The 20,603-nt window shown below is 33.6% G+C and overlaps 1 protein-coding gene across 1 annotated transcript in view; it reads right to left on the minus strand.

The window, feature by feature from the left end:
• The window catches only part of LOC136847563 (lachesin-like), a 464,069-nt gene that overhangs the window by 39,227 nt on the left and 404,239 nt on the right, over positions 1 to 20,603 (minus strand). The window contains exon 4 of the mRNA XM_067119287.1: positions 14,068 to 14,238. Within this exon, the coding sequence (XP_066975388.1) occupies positions 14,068 to 14,238 (171 nt within the window). The remainder of the gene's footprint in view (positions 1 to 14,067; positions 14,239 to 20,603) is intronic.

The following is a 20,603-nucleotide window of genomic DNA, read 5'->3' on the forward strand; positions in this document are numbered from 1 at the left end:
TATATATATATATATATATATATCACATGATTATATACATAGGAATTATTCATTTTGCCATGTATGCACTATTTCCTTGTATATTAATGGCTTCTTTATATATTATATATATATATATATATATATATATATATATATATATATATATATATATAATTATATATATATATATGTATGTATGTATGCATGTGTGTATGTATACATGATAAGATGAAGAGTTCATTATATATAATCGTGCGAACCAGCTGATATTGTTAAGTTTTCTGCATAGCTGCCACTCTTATTTGATTCAGCAAATGAAGTTAGCACGTGCCTGTGACTATTATCTTTCTTTAGGGCCACCCCCTTTTAGGTAAACGATTGTGAACCACGTCCTGAAATACCAATATGATTCCTTTTACATACGTGTATTAGGTACTTGGTGTTTAATCGACTATGGCGAGTCACAGTCTGGCCGAGGGAGGATGTGGGTCTTGCAATCACATCCCTAAAACCACCACCTTCGAGAGGTGATATATGTATGTATATATATATATATATATATATATATATATATATATATATATATATATATATATAAACTGTGGTTAAAATGGTATATATGTATATATACCATTCTAATTATTATACCCACACACAAAATCATGCATATATATATATATATATATATATATATATATATATATATATATATATATATATATATATATATATATATATATATATATATATATATATATATATATATATATATATATATTATATATATTATATATATATATATATATATATATATATATATATATATATATATATATATTATATATATATATATATATATATATATATATATATATATATATATATATATGTGTGTGTGTGTGTGTGTGTGTGTGTAATTACTCTTCTGTGGAAAATAAGAGTACTGTCTGCTTTTATGAAATAATGTGGAAAATTCTGGTGGAGTTTGGTACGAATGAAGGCTTAATTTTCAGTTCTTTTAAATACAAGTATGCAAATAGATACTCGCTGAATTTCGCAACATTTATTCGAATTATATTCCGTTCCGCACAATCTGTATCGAACAAATGATATTTTGTTTGGGTTAATCTCCGGCAATTATTTACTGAATATCTACCAAATGCTATATATATATAACTTCAGTGAGTGATGAAACGCTGTATTTATAAGTTGTTACCTCAGCCGACGAAGTTGGTCGGTGGTAACGCATTCAGCCGTGTGTGTTTGTTACCTGCTTAAAGCTACACAAAAAGGAATTTGCAGATCTCAGGGAAATTTTGTACTAGAGTGAGTTACAAGTCAAGGAAGCTTGAATGATCGAGAGAATGACAGACTGATTATCAGTTATCTAGTATCACAACTGCCAGGGTCACTAACAACGTAAAGAAATTTTGACACTATATTAGTGAAAACCAAACTATGTTAAAATTTTTGAAAAATAAAAAAAATGGAGTGGTAAATGCCGTGTAACTTGAGATTTGGTTTTTCAACTAAATTTTCTCTTAAAAATGTTCAGAACGCGTTTCACTCAGAAACAAAATTAGTGTTCATCTGGTAATACTGATTTTTTTAAGTACATCAGGCTATAAACATGTGCTGACCAAAAGTTCATGGGGATTATTAATTTCACATCCGAAGAAGAGTAATCATATATTTCTCCAAGAAGAAGAAGAAGAAGAAGAAGAAGGATCGGTGTAATTGGTTTTGTCTTCTATGAAATAGAATTTAATGAAAAAATCTCTTAAAACTTATGAAATATACAATTCAAGAGCCCAAGAATGCAAAACTGTTCTCAACTGAAAAGTATGGCAGGGATATGGGACAAAGACCGTATGAAAAATGATGGAAAAGAGCTTTCCGTTATAAATGGCAGAACCCGTGATATCCCAAAACAAAAAGTCCTTAGATTCAACAATGGAGAGCCTGGCCCCCAGCAAAGATAGCGCTAACGTTTTACGAAGACAAAATGCAGCTATCGAGTGAACACATCAAAGCGCAATATCTATAAATGCTGGAAGAAGAAGAAGAAGAAGAAGAAGAGAACCAAGTGTCCCCTGCGTTAAGTGTAGGGATGCTATACAGAAAAAGTGTCTCTTGCGTTAAGTAGGTGGATGATGTACAGAATATATTCCAAGACGCAGGTTAAAACGTACACGCACAGACACATACCAAAACAAAGAACGAAAGGAGTATCTTTGTGTTAGGACTTTTCCTTCTAGAATTATTAATTCTTTACTTTAAAATGAGAGAGAGAGAGAGAGAGAGAGAGAGAGAGAGAGAGAGAGAGAGAGAGAGAGAGAGAGATTTTAATAGTGAATAATGCTGATGAAAAGGACGCCATGGAACAAACAGGTTCATTAAATGAAGGGTTCCGAACATCATCGAACTTTTCTGGACACCATGACGCTGAGGACGTAATTTTGAACTAATTAGGACATAACTGATGCTCACTAAATCACTGACCTATTTGGGACATTACTGAAGTAGGCCTACTCTGGACTTCAAAAAACACTCAGACACTAATGAAATGCTTCAGCCATCAAAAAACAGTTTAGGACAATAGTAAACTGCATAGAACACCAACAAAACCTTCAGAACATCATCATTTGCTCCTAACATTATAAATGTAAATCTTTGGACATAACTGAATTTCTATGACAACAATGAACTAAGAACAGCATCATATCTAACCATTTCTAACAATCTTTTACCACCTAAAATGCTGGGTTAGACCCTAAAAAACATCCTGCCAAAAAAATGTGTCCCAACAAGACTTGCATTCGATTTTGTTCTTTAAATAGACAAATACTTTAGTTTCAATCTTTAATATTTCAGCTGCATAATATTAAAGAATATTCTTGCGTAAAATTTGCGTATATAATTACCCACACACGTATTTATCTGTATGTATGCATGTATGTATGTCCGGAGCATACTCAAAGGAGTAACTAAAATGAAATGTATATATACAACATATGCATACATTCTGTGTACAAACCAATGTGTTAATACCAGTACGCAAAGACAAATCTTTGGAATATTTCAGCTTACAACTCCTTGTTCCTATCAGAAAGAATCTTTTCTCTTAGTTGAATTAAAAATCAGACTTAGTAATTCTAAACCAGATTTAAAAAAAATGCAAAAATTTACCAAATCAAAAACATTTCAATCTGCTACTGATCCTTAACTACAGTCAAAAACATCTTTCACAATTTCTTTATTCCGCTGTATCGATATTTTCCGCCTGGCCCCTCAAGTGGCATCACAAATTGGGAGGGGGAAGGGGAAGGGGAAGGGGGAGTTGACCCCCGACCCTAACATTTTCCTCACATTACTCCGACCGCATTGCCTCAATCCTGGTTTCCTTCCCCCGGGGACTCGTAAACCACAGCGTCACTCTTCCTCACATCTCGACCCTCTCACTCCCTTCCCTCCTTTCCTTCCCCAACCGTACCCTTCGCTCTGTCTTCAGATTCTTTCCAACACTCCCCCAGATTTCTCCGTCTTTTATCTATCTTCTTTCCTCTCCTTATGCCGTCGCATGCTCCTTTTCCTTCTTTTTTTTTTTTTGTTTCACTATCGCTAGTCGTCATTTTTTATCCTCTGCCCCTTCTCACCGCCGTGATTTTCTTCTCTTTCCCCTTTCCACGCCCATTTCTATTCTCAAGCTCAGAACTATTCTTCTTCCTCACTTTCATCCCCTATTCGTTTTTCCTTCATCTCATCCTTCTTGCCGCAAAACCTTCCTTTTCCACTGCTTTAGAAGCACTGCGTCCACAGGCATCGATAGGAATCCAAATCCGCCCTCGATTCTTCTCCTTCGACGTATCTCATTTCCGTTCCTTGTGGGTAACCGCGTACACCTTCTTTCCTCCAACTTCTTGCGTAGTTGTTATCCTGTTTGTCACTACCTTTTAAAAGTTCAGCCATCTTGTCGCTACTATCTCTCAAGTGTTCAATTATTCTGTTTGTTGCTACTTTTCAAGTGTCTAATTGTCCTTTTTGTTACTATATTTTAAAGTTAATCCTCTTTTTACCTGTACAATTATCTTTCTTTCTGCTACTCAGGTGTGCCATTTATCCCTTTTATTAGACGATGATTTAGAGTATGCTTTGTGAACAAAAACAGAACAGGGAGAGCGAAGAAAGGCGAAGCTACACAAAACTATTAGTCTAACATGGTAACACAGGTACTTCGAATACATACACGTTCGCATTTCGATATCCTCGAAGGTGCAGTTAGGCGTTTAGTTGTAAACATAGACTGCCAATACTCTAAAACTTTAAACGCATGGATATATCAACGTGGTTTTTCCTTCTTTTTCCTGCGAACCTTTTCTTTCGCTCAACTATTCCTGTGAGCTCTAAGGGAGAATTTCTCCTCTTCAAAAGTAGCTTAGAAACACCCGTCAGACCACCTCAACCCACATTTCAGCGACTGCTTCTTTCCTTTCATTGCAAACTTTGGAATTTTCTTTTTTATTCTTCTTTTACTCGTATCCTTTCTTCGTTCAAGATGCGTGTCTGGCACCTCCATTATGATTAAACCCAATTTTTGTTCATCCCTTTCCCTTGTCCTTGGTTATTTTCGGTCTGGGCAGTAAAGTACATTAGGCTGACCGATTCAGTAACCAACAAAAATCACGTGCGGAACAGAAATAAATTTCAGAATTACATTGGAATCGAACCCAGGTCTTTCAATTGAAAAGCAAAGAAGCTTCCAACTGAACCACACAAGTCATTAAAGAAGCTGGAATCTAAGTACCAATGTACAGAAGGCTTTACCGGGGCAAGCTAACTGCCTCGCACCCAACGTGCTTTCCCCAACTTCCCGATTCAGCAGTGACCCAGTTGACAGCATTTCATTCGAATTATCCCCTCTGAGTGAATGTAACAGAAATAATCAACACACAATCACGTCTGGAACTTAGGTTCCAAATTCTTATATGACTTGTGTGGTTCAGTTCGCAGTGTCTTTGCCTTTCAATTGAAGGTCCTGGTTTTGATCCCAATGTGAGTCAGAAATTTATATATATATATATATATATATATATATATATATATATATATATACATATATATATATATATATATATATATATATATATATATATATATATATATATATAATCTACTGGTCGCTTTTTACCAGATACATATGTAACTGTAGTAGCTACAATGCCCTCTAACTTCTCAAATTCTTCGCCCCTTTTGATATGCTTGTCACTACAAAGCCTTAGTTCCAAGTGCAAGAAATATGAAGCAATTATGATGTCCAGTAGCGGGAAACGAACCCGCATCCCATAATCACAATGGGGTCAAGTGGCCTACCTGACCAGGAGAAGGTTGGCAACGTGACCTCGTTGCTATTCTGGGATGCTGGTTCGTTTCCTACTACCGGACATCATAACTGCTTCATATTTCTTGCAGTTGGATCCAAGGCTTTGTAGTGACAAGAGTATCCAAAAGGGGCGAAGAATTTGAGAAGTTAAGCGGGCACTGTGGCTATTGCAATTACATTAGATATAAATAAATATATAAATATATATACATATATATAAATAGACAATGATGAAAAGGAGAGAAAAATTGGCAAGTAGAGGGAAAATAAAGAATTTTAAAAACCTGAAAGACAAATGTGGTTTAGAAAAGAACAGCAGCTATCAGTTTGCTCGTCATTTACAACACCATTAACACCCATATCATGTATTTACCTGGAGAAGGAAAGAAACAAATTAATCTTACAATTGTATCAATATTAGCATTATATACTAAGAGATCATCCATGGAGTTTTAATTAGCCCGAAAATGTCTTTGTTTAAATGTGTAGCTTTATCTAAATATAGACAGATCACTTTTAAATAAATAAAAAAGAAAAATTTTCTTTCAGCGCATAGATCCGTTCGACTCCCAATTTTGTTTCTCATTTTCGTTTACATTGTTAAAATTATCTTGAATTAATGTCCTCTCAATTGAGAATGTACTTTTTAACGAAATCATTTAATGCCTACTTACTTGTTCTGCTTATGCAAGCACTCACAATTACGAACACATTTACACACACACACACACACACACATATATATATATATATATATATATATATATATATATATATATATAAATCACTCTTACACGTGATTTCATATATATATATATATATATATATATATATATATATATATATATATATGTATGTTCAGGATATCCACTTCACCAACTGAAGGACAAGGGTTCAATTCCCGGGACCAGGCATAGCGCTTAAGGCACACTATACCAGCCCTCAATTTGCCTCTTTTGACTTAAGGAGTGAATTATGTACTAGGTGGTTTGGTTTGGCGACGGAATTGGGACACAGTAGTTGAAAATTGTAAGGGAAGCATCTATGGAGGCCTCTTTGTAAAGTGAACTATAAAGGACATAATATATTTTATATATATATATATATATATATATATATATATATATATATATATATATATATATATATATATATATATATATATATATATATATATATATTCTACTGAAGGTAAAGTTACCTTTCAGATGAACTATCAAGATTTAAATTACAGTCTGACATTTATCGTGTGCAACGGATGAAAACAGACCAACGAACACTGGGCAAACGAAAGACAGTAACAGCTCCTCCTTACCCGGAATAATTGTCGAATAAGCGGAGATAATCGTATTGTTTTCATTACAATAACTGTGGCAATTTCCGCTAACTGTCAACTAATATTTCATTTTCAATCCTTAATTAATCAGTTTCGTAGATGAAATTCATCGTTTATTGTTATCTTCATGGTCTTGCTATTCTCTCTCTCTCTCTCTTACAAGTCACATCTTATATGTGAAGTAATGTCTCTTCTCACTGAACACAAAATTAGTGTCCTTTATCCGTGTTATCGTTGCTTCTCGTGATTACAATTCTTCCGTGTTTTCAAGGGTCTCTTTCATTAAATAAGGGCGGAGCAGCTTCTGTTTACTTATATGATTTTGTGGGAATGTGCCGTCCCTCATCAAAATACGGCTATTTACTAATGTGTTATCGTTGCTTCTCGCCATTACAGTTCTCCCGTGTTTTCAAGGATCTCTTTCATTAAATAAGGGCTGATTAGCATCTATTTCTATATATGGTTTTGTGGGAATGTGCCGTCCCTTATCAAAATGCGGCTATTTACTAATGTGTTATCGCTGCCTCACGCGATTCCAATTCTTACCTGTTTTTAAGCATCTTTTTCTTTAAAATAAGGGCGGAGTAGCTTCTATTTAATTATATGATTTTGTGGGAATGTGCCGTCCCTCATCAAAATACGGCTATTTACTTATGTGTTATCGTTGTTTTTCGCGATTACAATTCTTCCCTATTTTCAAGGATCTCTTTCAGTAAATAAGGGCGGAGTAGCTTCTATTTACATATATGGTTTTGTGGGAATGTGCCGTCCCTTATCAAAATTTGGCTATTTACTAATGTGTTATCGTTGCTTCTCGCGATTACAATTCTTCCCTGTTTTCGAGGGTCTCTTTCATTAAATAAGGGCGGAGTAGCTTCTATTTACATAAGAGTATATGGTTTTGTGGGAATGTGCCGTTCCTTATCAAAATACGGCTATTTACTAATGTATGCCGTCTATAAGAATCACTGACGCAGGAATAATCTTTTACCTTATTTTGGTAATCTTTTAGCCTACTTTGGTAAAGTGACTCAAGTTTTTCCTGATTTGATTTTCTGCATAATGAGGGTAAGCATGATCTTTGCATATGGCAGTAGAGAGATCCTGCTTAGAGATCCTTCAGAACACAATGCAACTGACAAGTGTAGTTTACAAACTGCAAAAGAGCAACGGTTTTTTTCTTATTACAGTGGGCTGGTGACCGAGAACAGTGTTGGTTGTTTGCTAGTCCTTTCTCCTGACGACTCCGTAGAAGTCAGCCTTTTCTGTATCAACTTGAAAAGAGGCAAGTTGAATCGCTCGGAAAATACAAAAGATTGAATCGTTACAAATTGATGAAAATGGTTTTGACATTTTAAAAGTATATTCAGCACTGGAATGGCGACGTCAGGTGAATGGACTAGGCAAAAAACCAAAACGAAAAGTAACCTCCTAGGGAGCAAAACGAGAAAAAAGATGGAGCTGAAGTAAATCAAAGTTGGAAGAAAAATCCAGGTAACTAATAAAATTAGGGTTTGCACTCACTCAGCCAAGACCAATAATGTGCAGAGAATCTGCAGAGATGACCACATTAAAGGACGGATAAACCAAATGTAATTCTGAAGTAGCTGCTCAGAGCAGAAATACAAGTTGGACTTGAATGGAACAACTAAATTCTTATAAGCAGATATAGCCAGTGCCATAATACTGTCCTTCCGCGAAAATGCTGTTTTTAGCCTTAAAATTGTGGAAGATCATACATGTAAAGACACGCTCATATATATATATATATATATATATATATATATATATATATATATATATATATATATATATATATATATATATATATATATATATATATTGCATTATAGTAATTGAGCTTTTGGTGAAAAGAGGGCAGGCAATAGAATTTTTCCCGTTTATTGGAAATATTATCGTATTTTCAAACTTGATTGAGTATCGATGACATTTCAGTATTTGCATAGTTGGATGCAAATCACATCATGAAATTTTTACAGACGGGTTCATGCACTGATGACCGATATATATATACATCTATATATAATATATGTATATACATATAAATGTGTATATATATATAAAATAAAATATATATATATATATATACATACATATATATATAATACATATATGTATATAAACACAAACACACACACACACACACACACACACACACATATATATATATATATATATATATATATATATATATATATATATATATATATATATATATATAATCTGTCATTTTTATTTTAACTAATCATCGGCTCCAGAGAAGGAAAAAAACAATCACTGATATGTTCATCCTTAAAAAGCTGAATCGTGAATGAACCTCTACGCAGAAGAAAAAAAAAAAAAGAAAAAACGCCCCATGCATACCCACGCACGCCCACTGCTTCATCGAGGATGAACTCTAATTATAATTACAACATTTGCTCAGCTTCAAAAATTTATTGAAAAACATGTTACCACTTTAACGAAATAAAACTATGCTTTTAATTATATATACACACCACATATACGTACATACATACATATACAGTATATATACATATATTTATATATATAATATATAATATATATATATATATATATATATATATATATATATATATATATATATATTATATATATGTGTGTGTATATATATATAAAAATTAAAACACTTTTATTCATTTCTGTAAAGCGGTAACAAGGAATTTTCACCCATTTTAAGATGAACAAATGCTGTCCTTATAATGAGAATACATCCTTGGGGAAGAGGCACGCGTGCATTGGTGTGCATGAGGCATGTGTGCGCGTGGGTGTGTGTGTGTGTGAGTGTGTGAATTTTTGTCACTAATCCTCTCGTGACTTTTATTCACGAATAATAAAAGGCAATTACTGTTATTTATGAAAATCACAAAACCTTGGGAAACGCTTTTGCCTTGGCCAAGATTCGGATCTGAGCAGTTGGCTTAAGACACAACAAAAAGCAGTCGACTGTCCACTCGGCTATCAAGAGGTATATAAGGTGACATCGACCCTGCTGTACATACTCCTGCAGAATTCAGATCTTGACTTAGAACTGATATCAACCCGTCTTCATCATGACAGATGACTGGTGAATTTGTTACACGCGGGTAATCGTGAATTTTTGTCACATAAACACGCGTGACATTTTTATTCACCAATATTAGGCCACAAATATCATTTAAAATCCAATGAACTGTACCGTGGGAATAACTTACACCCAAGGGAACTGTGACTGCTAAGTGTTGCTGCCCCGACCAAGATTCGAACCCGGAATTTTGGCTTAGAAACAGTAAGAACAGCAGACTTTGACCACTTGACTCTACATATAAATATTAATATAAATATAAATGTATACATATATACTGTAATACTATATATATATATATATATATATATATATATATATATATATATATATATATATATATATATATATATATATGCATATATTATAATATACATAAAGAGGCAGAGAGGGTGAGAGAATATAAATATAAATTAATATATATATATATATATATATATATATATATATATATATATATATATATATATATATATATATATATATATATATATATATATATATATATATATATATATATATATATATATATATGGACATACAGAGGCAGAGAGGCAGAGAGAATATTCCTATCCAACAACAAACTGAAATTCATAGCCTTTTTATATAATTACCCTTAAATAATAGTGACCCCCTTCCGAACGCAATACCAGCCGTGCCAATAGTTTTTATTTTTTTTCATCGCAGTTATTAATGGGTGAATGAAAATGTTATATTGTAATATTCATCGTAACAATTTCATTGCTATGTGTTCCATTCTGATGTGCTATTATAAAGCATGAGAGAGAGAGAGAGAGAGAGAGAGATTAACAAAATTGATACTAATTTTTACATAACTAATCTTATATATCAAAGAGAGAGCGAGAGATAGAGATTATTCCTATCCTGACACAAACATAATTCATACTTTTTAAACTTAAATTTACTTATACGTGGCAGGGACGAGAGAGAGAGAGAGAGAGAGAGAGAGAGAGAGAGAGAGAGAGAGAGAGAGAGAGAGAACTATGACGTTTGGGATTTATTTCATGATCCGGATAATAGCATTATAAAAGTTTTTTCTCTTTCACTCTGGATTAGTTGATTTTGATATACGATGGAATTCAGTGTACAGTATTTGCTCTTTTCTTTTTCTAACGGGTGGCACAGAGAAACAACAGCAGCAGAAAAACCAATAAACAAAATAATAATATCATTATTATTAATAATACCAGCGAAAGACCAATAGACTTCCCAAGCGTAAGAATTAGTCATGGTTATTTCCCTCCTGAAGAACAGAAGTATAAGCGGCTATCTCATCACGGCTCAAAAAAAAAAAAAAAAAAAAAAAAAAAAAAAGAGAGAGAGAGAGAGAGAGGGAGAGAGAGAGGGAGAGAGAGAGAGAGAGAGAAACCACAAGCACCCAAAAAAACTTATGAAAAACAACGCATCTTTTTTGGATGACTTTGTTAAAAAACAGCACTTTACTTGATGCATAAATTATTCACAGCTGGTCCAAGCATGAAACAACACTCTATCTTTGACAAAAGCTAAATTAAAGAGATGTTTCATTTTTTTGCTATTTCCGTTTTCGTTTGAGTTCCTGTTAATTTCACTGTGATTAAAAGCATTTCATGCTTACATTTCATGGAAGTTTTGTCGAAAGATTTTTTATTGGGTAATGGGCAAATATTTGTGCGTTTTAATTTTCTGACCCTATGTGTCGTTTGTAATGTTTTCGGCTGATTTACCAGATGGCTATCTTAAATAATTTTAATTAATATTAATGATTCTAATTAATACTTAATAGTAGCTATTAATCATTCCATGCCCAACTCATTTAATATCAGCTTTCCTCTTCCGCTGGTAAACACAAACAATTAGGTTTTGAAACAAAAAATATCCCTTGAATTTTCTGCGTAATCGTATCTTGTATTCTACTACAGTACTTTAACCCCTCTTAATTATAAACTGGCTGTACAGGATCCTTACTTCACTACTGTTCTCTGCATTATTCCTTAACCTGTAAATGTGAAAGACATAATAACCGTTTTACGTAATTGAAAATCAGTGTTAAAACTCTAAAACCAGCCGAGTTAACATGCACCTTTTTGTTCGCGTCCGCACGGAAAATAAAGTTTAATGTTCGTCTACAGCAAAGCCCTCCGTTAACCCTCCCATTTCATTAAAGCTTAAAGCTTGAGGCTCTTCGAATACTGCTTTTCTATCCCGTTTTGCTTTCCTAAACAAAAATACAGTGGCTCTCTCCCTCGGGAAAGATTCGCCTAAAAAGAAAATGATTCGAGTTTAAAACGATCCATAATTTGTACTACTTTTAATTAACCTTTGCCATTTTCTTTGCCTCTCTCTCTCTTTCTTAATTATCTTCAATATCACCGAGTCCCATTATTTCGTTTTTAGGGAAAACGCACTGAACTCTATCACACAAGTTTGGAGTAATTAAATGTATCCTAATGATCTCCTAAGCTATTTCTAATTATCGTTATCATTGACGTTCACTATATTAATTTTCCAAGTTTCCCTCCGCACTCGCGCTAATATTCCTGCAAATTCTTTCTCTCTTAAATTCTTTCCCCTCAGCTATTAGTTATTTGCTAGAAACTGAGATTTTACTTCCTTCAAGTAAGTCGATCCAGCTGGTGCCTCTAAATATCAAATATAATCAAGTTCTTGCAGACAGATGAATCTTAGGGATTAGCTTCCATTTAGCGCGTTTCTTTTTTTTTTCTTACTCTGCGATGAGAGTTTATACACGTTGAAATAACTACTGCTAATTAGTTAAAGAGGTAATATGAGTGTGTTATACTGAGGAGGACACAATTGATCTCTCGGGTTCCCATCCCTAATATAGCGGTCGCCAGTTTCATTCATTAATTTTGGTTTACATTTTTTTTTTGTGAAATCTCTTCCTCTGTTATGAAACTTGATAATTCCATCAAGTGTTAGGCTTCATCGAGTTTCGCATAAACTGGTATAAATTATTTTCCGGTGCACCCTTCTTCGAGAAAATCATTGACACGAAAATAAGAAATGTTAAGTGTATTTTTTACACAGAGGATTTACTTGACAAGAGCAAAAACAAAAACAACAACGACAATAATAATTATAATAAATATAATAGAAATTAATAATAATAATAATAATAATAATAATAATAATAATAATAGTAATAATAATAGTTATTATTATTATTATTATTATTATTATTATTATTATTATTATTATTATTTATTATTATTATTCATGATTACTGTTATTATTGTTGTTATTCCAAATGAACACACGTTCATAAAAAATTAGTTTAAGAGGCCTTTAATCAAGATAGCAAATTTGCAAAAGGGCACATATGTATAAAAGAACACAGAAGTAAGCAAACAGTAAATAAATATAGAAAACAAACATTTCAGTACAATCACAGCAACAAAAAAAAAAGGCAACAAAGAGTAGTCTTGAGTATAAGTATCCAAAGTAAAAGGATTAACGCGTGTAATTACCAATTACCAAGAACTATAAATGGAGTTTCCACTGAATGTGCGCAGACTTCCTGACTTAACTGTTATAGATAACAACTGCCGACAGTATTCAGTGTTCTGTCCATTGTAACATCATGTGATTATTCACGTAACCTTGCACTTGTAACGCACTTACAATACATCAAACATTTTCTTGTTAACGTTTGGTTATAGTTAAACGTGGAGATCATTTTCCGTAGACATCTACTCACACGTAAAAAAACATTCGTATAAACCATGAATTTTGTCTTGTAGGATTAATATTAGCTTCTTATAATAAGGTGAGTACTAAAACAAAAACTTTTATTTACTGTCGTTTCAGTGCTTATAAAATTCATAATAATTATGCTGTCTAGCTATGTTAAGATGTCTGCAGAATCCTCCTGGGCGATGTTCAGTTCTCATTTTCAAATATGAAAACGTTAAAAAAGGGACCATCAACGAAATGTGAAAAAATAACTAACATTATATATATATATATATATATATATATATATATATATATATATATATATATATATATATATATATATTAGGTTTCCAAATTTTCTAGGAGATTTCTGTTTGAAGTTTTACCATTAACTAAAAAATCCCATTAATAACACAAAAATGGCAAAAAAATTAGATAATTAAATATCAGCAAAGGAAAAAAATTACAGCAGACTTATTATCGTAGTGGAGACACGTAAACACATCAATAAATAAATATTTTTAAATAAAATGATATGTCACTCATATTGACGTCAACACTTACCCTGTGCCCCGTTAATTCCATTAGCTGCGTAGCGAATCGGGTGTCCGTCTTCTCGTTTGAAATGAATGTCTGGCGCAGGAAACCCATTGGCAGCGCATCTCAACTGCGCAGGCGCATCTTCGCTCACTTCAACGTCAGTACTGGATTCATCGTCTATTATGTTGGGTGGAACTGGAAAAACGGAAGGCAGTCATTAGGATACATTAAAGATTAAGCACCAGAGAACACTTCAGAGAAGGAAGGTAAATACTGAACTAGTCTGGCATGTATATATATATATATATATATATATATATATATATATATATATATATATATATATATATATATATATATATATATATATATATATATATATATATATATATCTGGGCTTAAATTAAGGTATTTTGATTTTGTTAGCTATATTTTAATCTTGATTCTGTGAGATAACGAGGTTGTCAGATGTAAGTAACATCAGTATAAACTTCGCATATAAAGAAAAACAGCAAATAATTTAATTTACTTAAATAATTTTTCTGGAAATCATATTAACATAAAAAATCTCTCTTTTCTCTTTAGTATTACAAATTTCTAGATAAATAACTGCAGATCATTAGAAAAAATAGGTGGGGGACTTGTGCTTTCCAGCTCGTATTTAGGATACTTGCTAGAATAGAACTTTTATAATAAAGTGACAAGAAGTTGGGAATTACTCAAGATCACCCTTTCTGCCTTATTTAATCAGCTCTGAGCCCATCAAATCGACGTTGAAAATATTCAATCTAAATATAGCCTTTTCATATATTAATACTGTAAAAAACATGCTTATAAGAAATTGTCTTAGCAGAGTAGTAGCATAAACAAACCCCATGTTTGCATTGTGATTCGCTTAGAATTGGATACCGGAATAAACCAACATAAATATTCAGTTAAAACTGGTAAAATAATAACGCTTACTCTGTACACCATAAGATATCATGAAAGTGACTGGTCCCATAGTAGTACAATATTAGATGTAAAAACATTGTTTTTAGAAATGTATTGGGATCTGCATTAATGCAATAAACAAATTAAAATATTAGTAATTTAGACCCATATCTAAATACTTTGGACCTCATTCTGTAAAAGATATTCGAAGCAGATCTAAAAGAGAAACTAAAGAAACTCAGCCATCCTTTTTGATGCCTAGTGCCTCTCCTTCGTTTATCAAATGCTGAGTTAATATTAAATAGTGTTCCTCACCTGAAGACCAACTACGTGAAAGTTATTTAATTTTGTATGAATTTTAATCTCAGTTGTTATCTATAAAACCGTGTAGTCTTTTTAATCTTTTGCAGTTTTCTTGGAAATTCCTTACCGTAAAGGCGAAAGATCTTGCACTTCGATGTCTTGATTTCCTCGTGGACATATACTCTTTTTAGAATTAATATTACCTTGGTATTCTCGTGATATATGATATATATATATATATATATATATATATATATATATATATATATATATATATATATATATATATATATATATATATATATAATATATAGTGTGTGTGTGTGTATACGCTGTAAATATATATATATGTATGCTATTTGGGCATATTTCTCTCTTATGCAACTCCTATTGAAGCCAGTGGCATTGTTCGCAAATACTATTTGTTTTAAGTAGACTTTGAATTAGTCTATACTTCTTTTTCTCTTCAAGCAAGCTTCTGAGGAATAAGGAAAAATTATTCACGTTTCTTTCCATCGTCTTCAGGACTAAATTACAATTTGACTTACACGGTTTTTATTACTACATGCGGACTTTGCGGCTACGCCTAAAATTTTAAACTTGACGTCATTGGTGTATTGAATTTATGTTGGTCAGCAGATCTCATTGTCTCGCTGGCAGTGTGTACGGCAGCAAGGGTATTCCTGGTGCTCCACAGGACGCGGCCAATGCCGCAGCTTGCAGGAAATGGAGTGGACAAAGGCGTGATTCCTGTCTCTAGCTGCTAGTCTTGATTAGCTTCGTTGTCGATAGTCGTGTTAAGGGGTGTTCTGTCGCTTTCTCACAGATGTCCTTGAAGAAGGGAGGATAAAGTCCGTTTTCCTCTTTGATGTTTAATGCAGGTCGTTGTTGAATTGTACGCACAGCTTCTGCTGTTTTCAATCTGTGGAACCGGGCTTCTCTGTGCATGATTTCTGTGCTTTATAGTAATTCTTCCAGTGTCGGTTTACGGTCATGATAGTCCACATAGTATTGGAATATTGGCCCTTGGTTAAGGTGGGCTTCCAATCGCCTGCGTAGAGTGGGCTTGGTGTGACCTATGTAGCAATTGCTGAATTCTTGGCATGTCCCTTCGGTACATTTAAATTTGTATACTACGTTGGCCGACTCCTGCATCTCTTAATGGGGAGCTGTGCTATTTCGCATTACAACGTTGCTGACTGGTACGGGAGGCGGTAGACACGTAAGGAAATACTCTCGTTAGGATTCGTAGGTGGTGTACCGCTGGCAATTATCCTTTTCATGGCCCTGTCCTTATAGTTGAACTGGTTGTGATATGCAGCTTTGTAATACAATATGATGTTTATGGTGATGTAGGAGTCGTCCCTGGTGCGCTGGCATACACGTCCTACTGTTTTCTTATGCGACCTTCTATTAGGTTGCTGTCGTGTCCGTTATTAGTTAGGAATTGCCTAACACGTTCGAGCTCTGCATGGATAGCGTTACATAAGGAACAGTGCGTAGTTGCACGTCTCACGTAAGCGGCTACCACGGGGGTTTGTAAATGTCATGGGACTCCCCAAGGATGTTAAGGAACCTACCCACACTATTCCCCTTTTAGTATACGGTAGTATTGTATCTGTCTCCTCTCTTCTCCACTTTTACATCTAAGAAGGGAAGTCGGCCTTCGACACCATATTCACACACACACACACACATATATATACACACATATATATATATATATATATATATATATATATATATATGTGTGTGTGTGTGTGTGTGTGTGTGCGTGCGCGTGTGGGTGTGGTAGCGAGTGTGTATGTTTGACTACGTACACACACATACATACATACACGCAACATCTGTTAATAATTTACAGAGTAAGACAAAATGATACTGCTGCTAAAAATAAGTTCTTTGAATGACAGTTGATATTTGATTTCTCTCATCTCGGAATCAGTAATCGTGTACAGCAATTCTCCAAACACGAATGTAAAAGTCTTTTCAAAGATAGTATTTGTCAACAGTTTACAAACTTTTCAACAATGCATAATTTTCAACTAGCTGACCATGGAACAATTTGACAATAAATTTTGTTAGAAAACTTGAGTGAATTATTTGTAAATACGACACTTAAGTGAAAGTGCACTCCCTTTAATGAAAAGAAAACTCTTGAATTAATATCAAATGAAATACGAGAAAATCAACACAGTAGAACTTAGAGGTTATAAAGTTCTCTCACTTACTCTATTGCCTTTCCGGAAATCAGCTTTGACCCAATCTCCTAGGGTTTATTGCAAAATTCATAAACTTTACGTTTTCCGAGTTGATCTCGGGTCTCATGATGAGCAATGTCCTTAATATGAAGCCTCTAACGATCCAGTAACATATTTCTTTAAGTTTCAAGGGCATTCAGATTACTCTGGACCCATTTCTTTTATCCAGTCAGAGAATTATGTTCCCTTTCCTGCACAAACTACAAATTCTTTCTAGTTCCCACACTAAGAGGGCCCCCACTCCCTTTCCCGCACCAGCTAGTTCCTTTCATGTTTCCTCAACAAGAAGACTCAAGTTCCCGTTATGACATTAGGTAGACTGTCTCCCTTGCTCCCACAAAAGGTAGGTTGTCCTTCCTGCTCCCATGAGAAGCATATACTCTCCCAACACTCAAGAATTTTCATTTCTCGCCCAAAAGAGGGATCGGGCTATAGTCCGAACAGGTCTAGACCAGATAATGGCACTGGGTTGCCCGTACCTTCGGCCTTTACTTGTTGAAAATAATATGCAGTTTCACATTATAGATGAAATGTTTTAAATGAAATTGTACACTACATGTGCAAGAAACTTGACTTTTTATTGCCACGTATATAATTGCTGCCGCTTAGTTTGTGCCTATATTTACTGTATATATACTGTATATTTACTATATATATATATATATATATATATATATATATATATATATATATATATATATATATATATATATATATATATATATATATATATATATGTGTGTGTGTGCACGTTCACATGGATTTGTAAATTAAATGTCTTCTTATCGTATTCTATATATATATATATATATATATATATATATATATATATATATATATATATATATATATATATATATATATTATACATATATACAGTACATATATACTGTATATGTATATACATTTATATAATTTAGTTTACTATGCTCTCAACAGTTCCGTTTACTATCTCTTTCCTGTACAAAGACTTCACCACTCCCATAAATAGACAAAACATACGCCTTCAGTTATTTCCGTCTTCTTCAGATTTCAAGGAGTCTAGCCTCTGTGACGGAAGGCTAAAATGTAATCCCTTTCCGCATCATGTAATTACCCATTTGACTCACACCATCACACCAAAAGGCTCGTTTTTCTGGGAAAGGGAAAGGTAATCGATGGCATCTTTATAACTATAATAATACTCGGTCAATATTTGGTACATCAAAGCACAGAATTCTGTGTATTATGAAAATGAATCATTGAGAAAGTTGCAACACAAAATCATTTTCTGAATGCAGTTTTAGAAAAAGATGAAAGACTATTTTCTTCTCAAACGTAATATTTTTCTTTGAGATTAAAAAAGAAACATGAAAATCAAAACATTCCGTTTATAATTTACAAGACCGAAAGGCGAGTATATTCTCTTCATATACGTTAAGTCTTTTTAAAAATTTACAAATAATGTTTAAATGCAGTAGTAACTGTCTGTCCTATCTCATTTCTAGTTTGTCTCTCCTATTCTATGGTCTTTCAGCTAAAAGACGCGATTTCGTTTCCCGCGACCGGCAATCATAGTCTCTTCAATTTCTTGCGTTTGGATCTTACGGCTTCGTAGTTACAAGCATATCCAAAAAAGCGCGAAGAATTGAGAAGTTAAGAGGGCATTGTGGCCATTAGAATTACATATGTGTCTGGTAAAAGTGACCAGTAGATTTTATATATATATATATATATATATATATATATATATATATATATATATATATATATATATATATATATTAAAATTAAGATAAGTCTTTCCATCATAAAACGGGTGGGTCTAGAGGGTGTTTCCTGATACTAAGTAGTATTACAAGATGAGGTCGCCAGCGCTAAGACCAACTCATACCATGGCTGCAATTCTAGAGGCAACTAAGCACCAAGTAGGCTAACTAGTGTCACTACTGAGGTCAACAAACACAAAGTGGGTTATGGCGGTGTGTCCGAATCGCTAGACCTCGTCTGGGATACGAAGACGCTAGTGAGGCGAATGTCTTAACTTCGAAACTACGGGTTCTGCAACACCTGACCCTATAAATCTCGGCGTCCAAAGTCACGCGATGTTCTCACTGTAAGTCCACAAATGCCCACGAAAGTCAAGTCTGTCGCACCAAGACAATGTTCACATGCATGACAAGGAAGGCCAGGCAAGCCAAGATTGTTTTAAATATCGGAATAGTGTGCTACTTTCTCACTACTTATTTTTTGTAGAGAAAACCGAGCATCAAAATCTGGCCCAGGCTCGGAGAAAACACGAAAAAGGAGGAGGACTGAAAAGAATGGCTCTTTAACCTGAAAGCAATGTTTGTTATATAAAGCGCTATATGCATCCATATAAGTGTGCAGATGAAGGTACCTTGGAGCAGCATTAAGAAAAAATAACTCCAAGAGAAATATGCAGCCGTAAAAATGCCTAGTTTTATTAGTAACTGAGTTCTGTCAGATATTTCAATATAAGAAGTTTATTTGGGAGTTTTTCTACCTTGATGAAATATATTTATGGAGACTCTTGAACTTGGACTTTTTTAAAATCATTCTGGAATCCTCTTGAATAACACAAAAAAGTAAACTGATGGAAAACGATGCTATTCATTCACATTCACAAAAAAATCACATAAAAATCTAATGTAGCAAACCAAGGTTACGCTAATAGTTAGACAGTTAGTAGCCATAATAACAAACATACGGAGGGAATCAAATTAATTTGACCTTTCTAAGGGAGCTCTTAAAAGCACTTCATGTTACGGAATACATCTGATGTAAAACAGAGCATATCTGAGAGAGAGAGAGAGAGAGAGAGAGAGAGAGAGAGAGAGAGAGAGAGAGAGAGAGAGAGAGAGAGAGAGAGGTCACAATACAAAAACAACTGACTGAAACTGTTTTTATTTCTTATTCACTAATGATCTTCAAGACTAAAGGATATATGTACTAATATTAAGGCTACAAGAAACTCATCTCTTCATTATTTGCAGTTTCTTATAACGGTTACTCTTGAAACAATACACATATGAGTTATCTCCACTCTTTCATCATATGCAC

The sequence above is a fragment of the Macrobrachium rosenbergii genome, chromosome 17 (genome assembly GCF_040412425.1).
Source record: "Macrobrachium rosenbergii isolate ZJJX-2024 chromosome 17, ASM4041242v1, whole genome shotgun sequence".
Lineage (NCBI taxonomy): Eukaryota > Metazoa > Arthropoda > Malacostraca > Decapoda > Palaemonidae > Macrobrachium > Macrobrachium rosenbergii.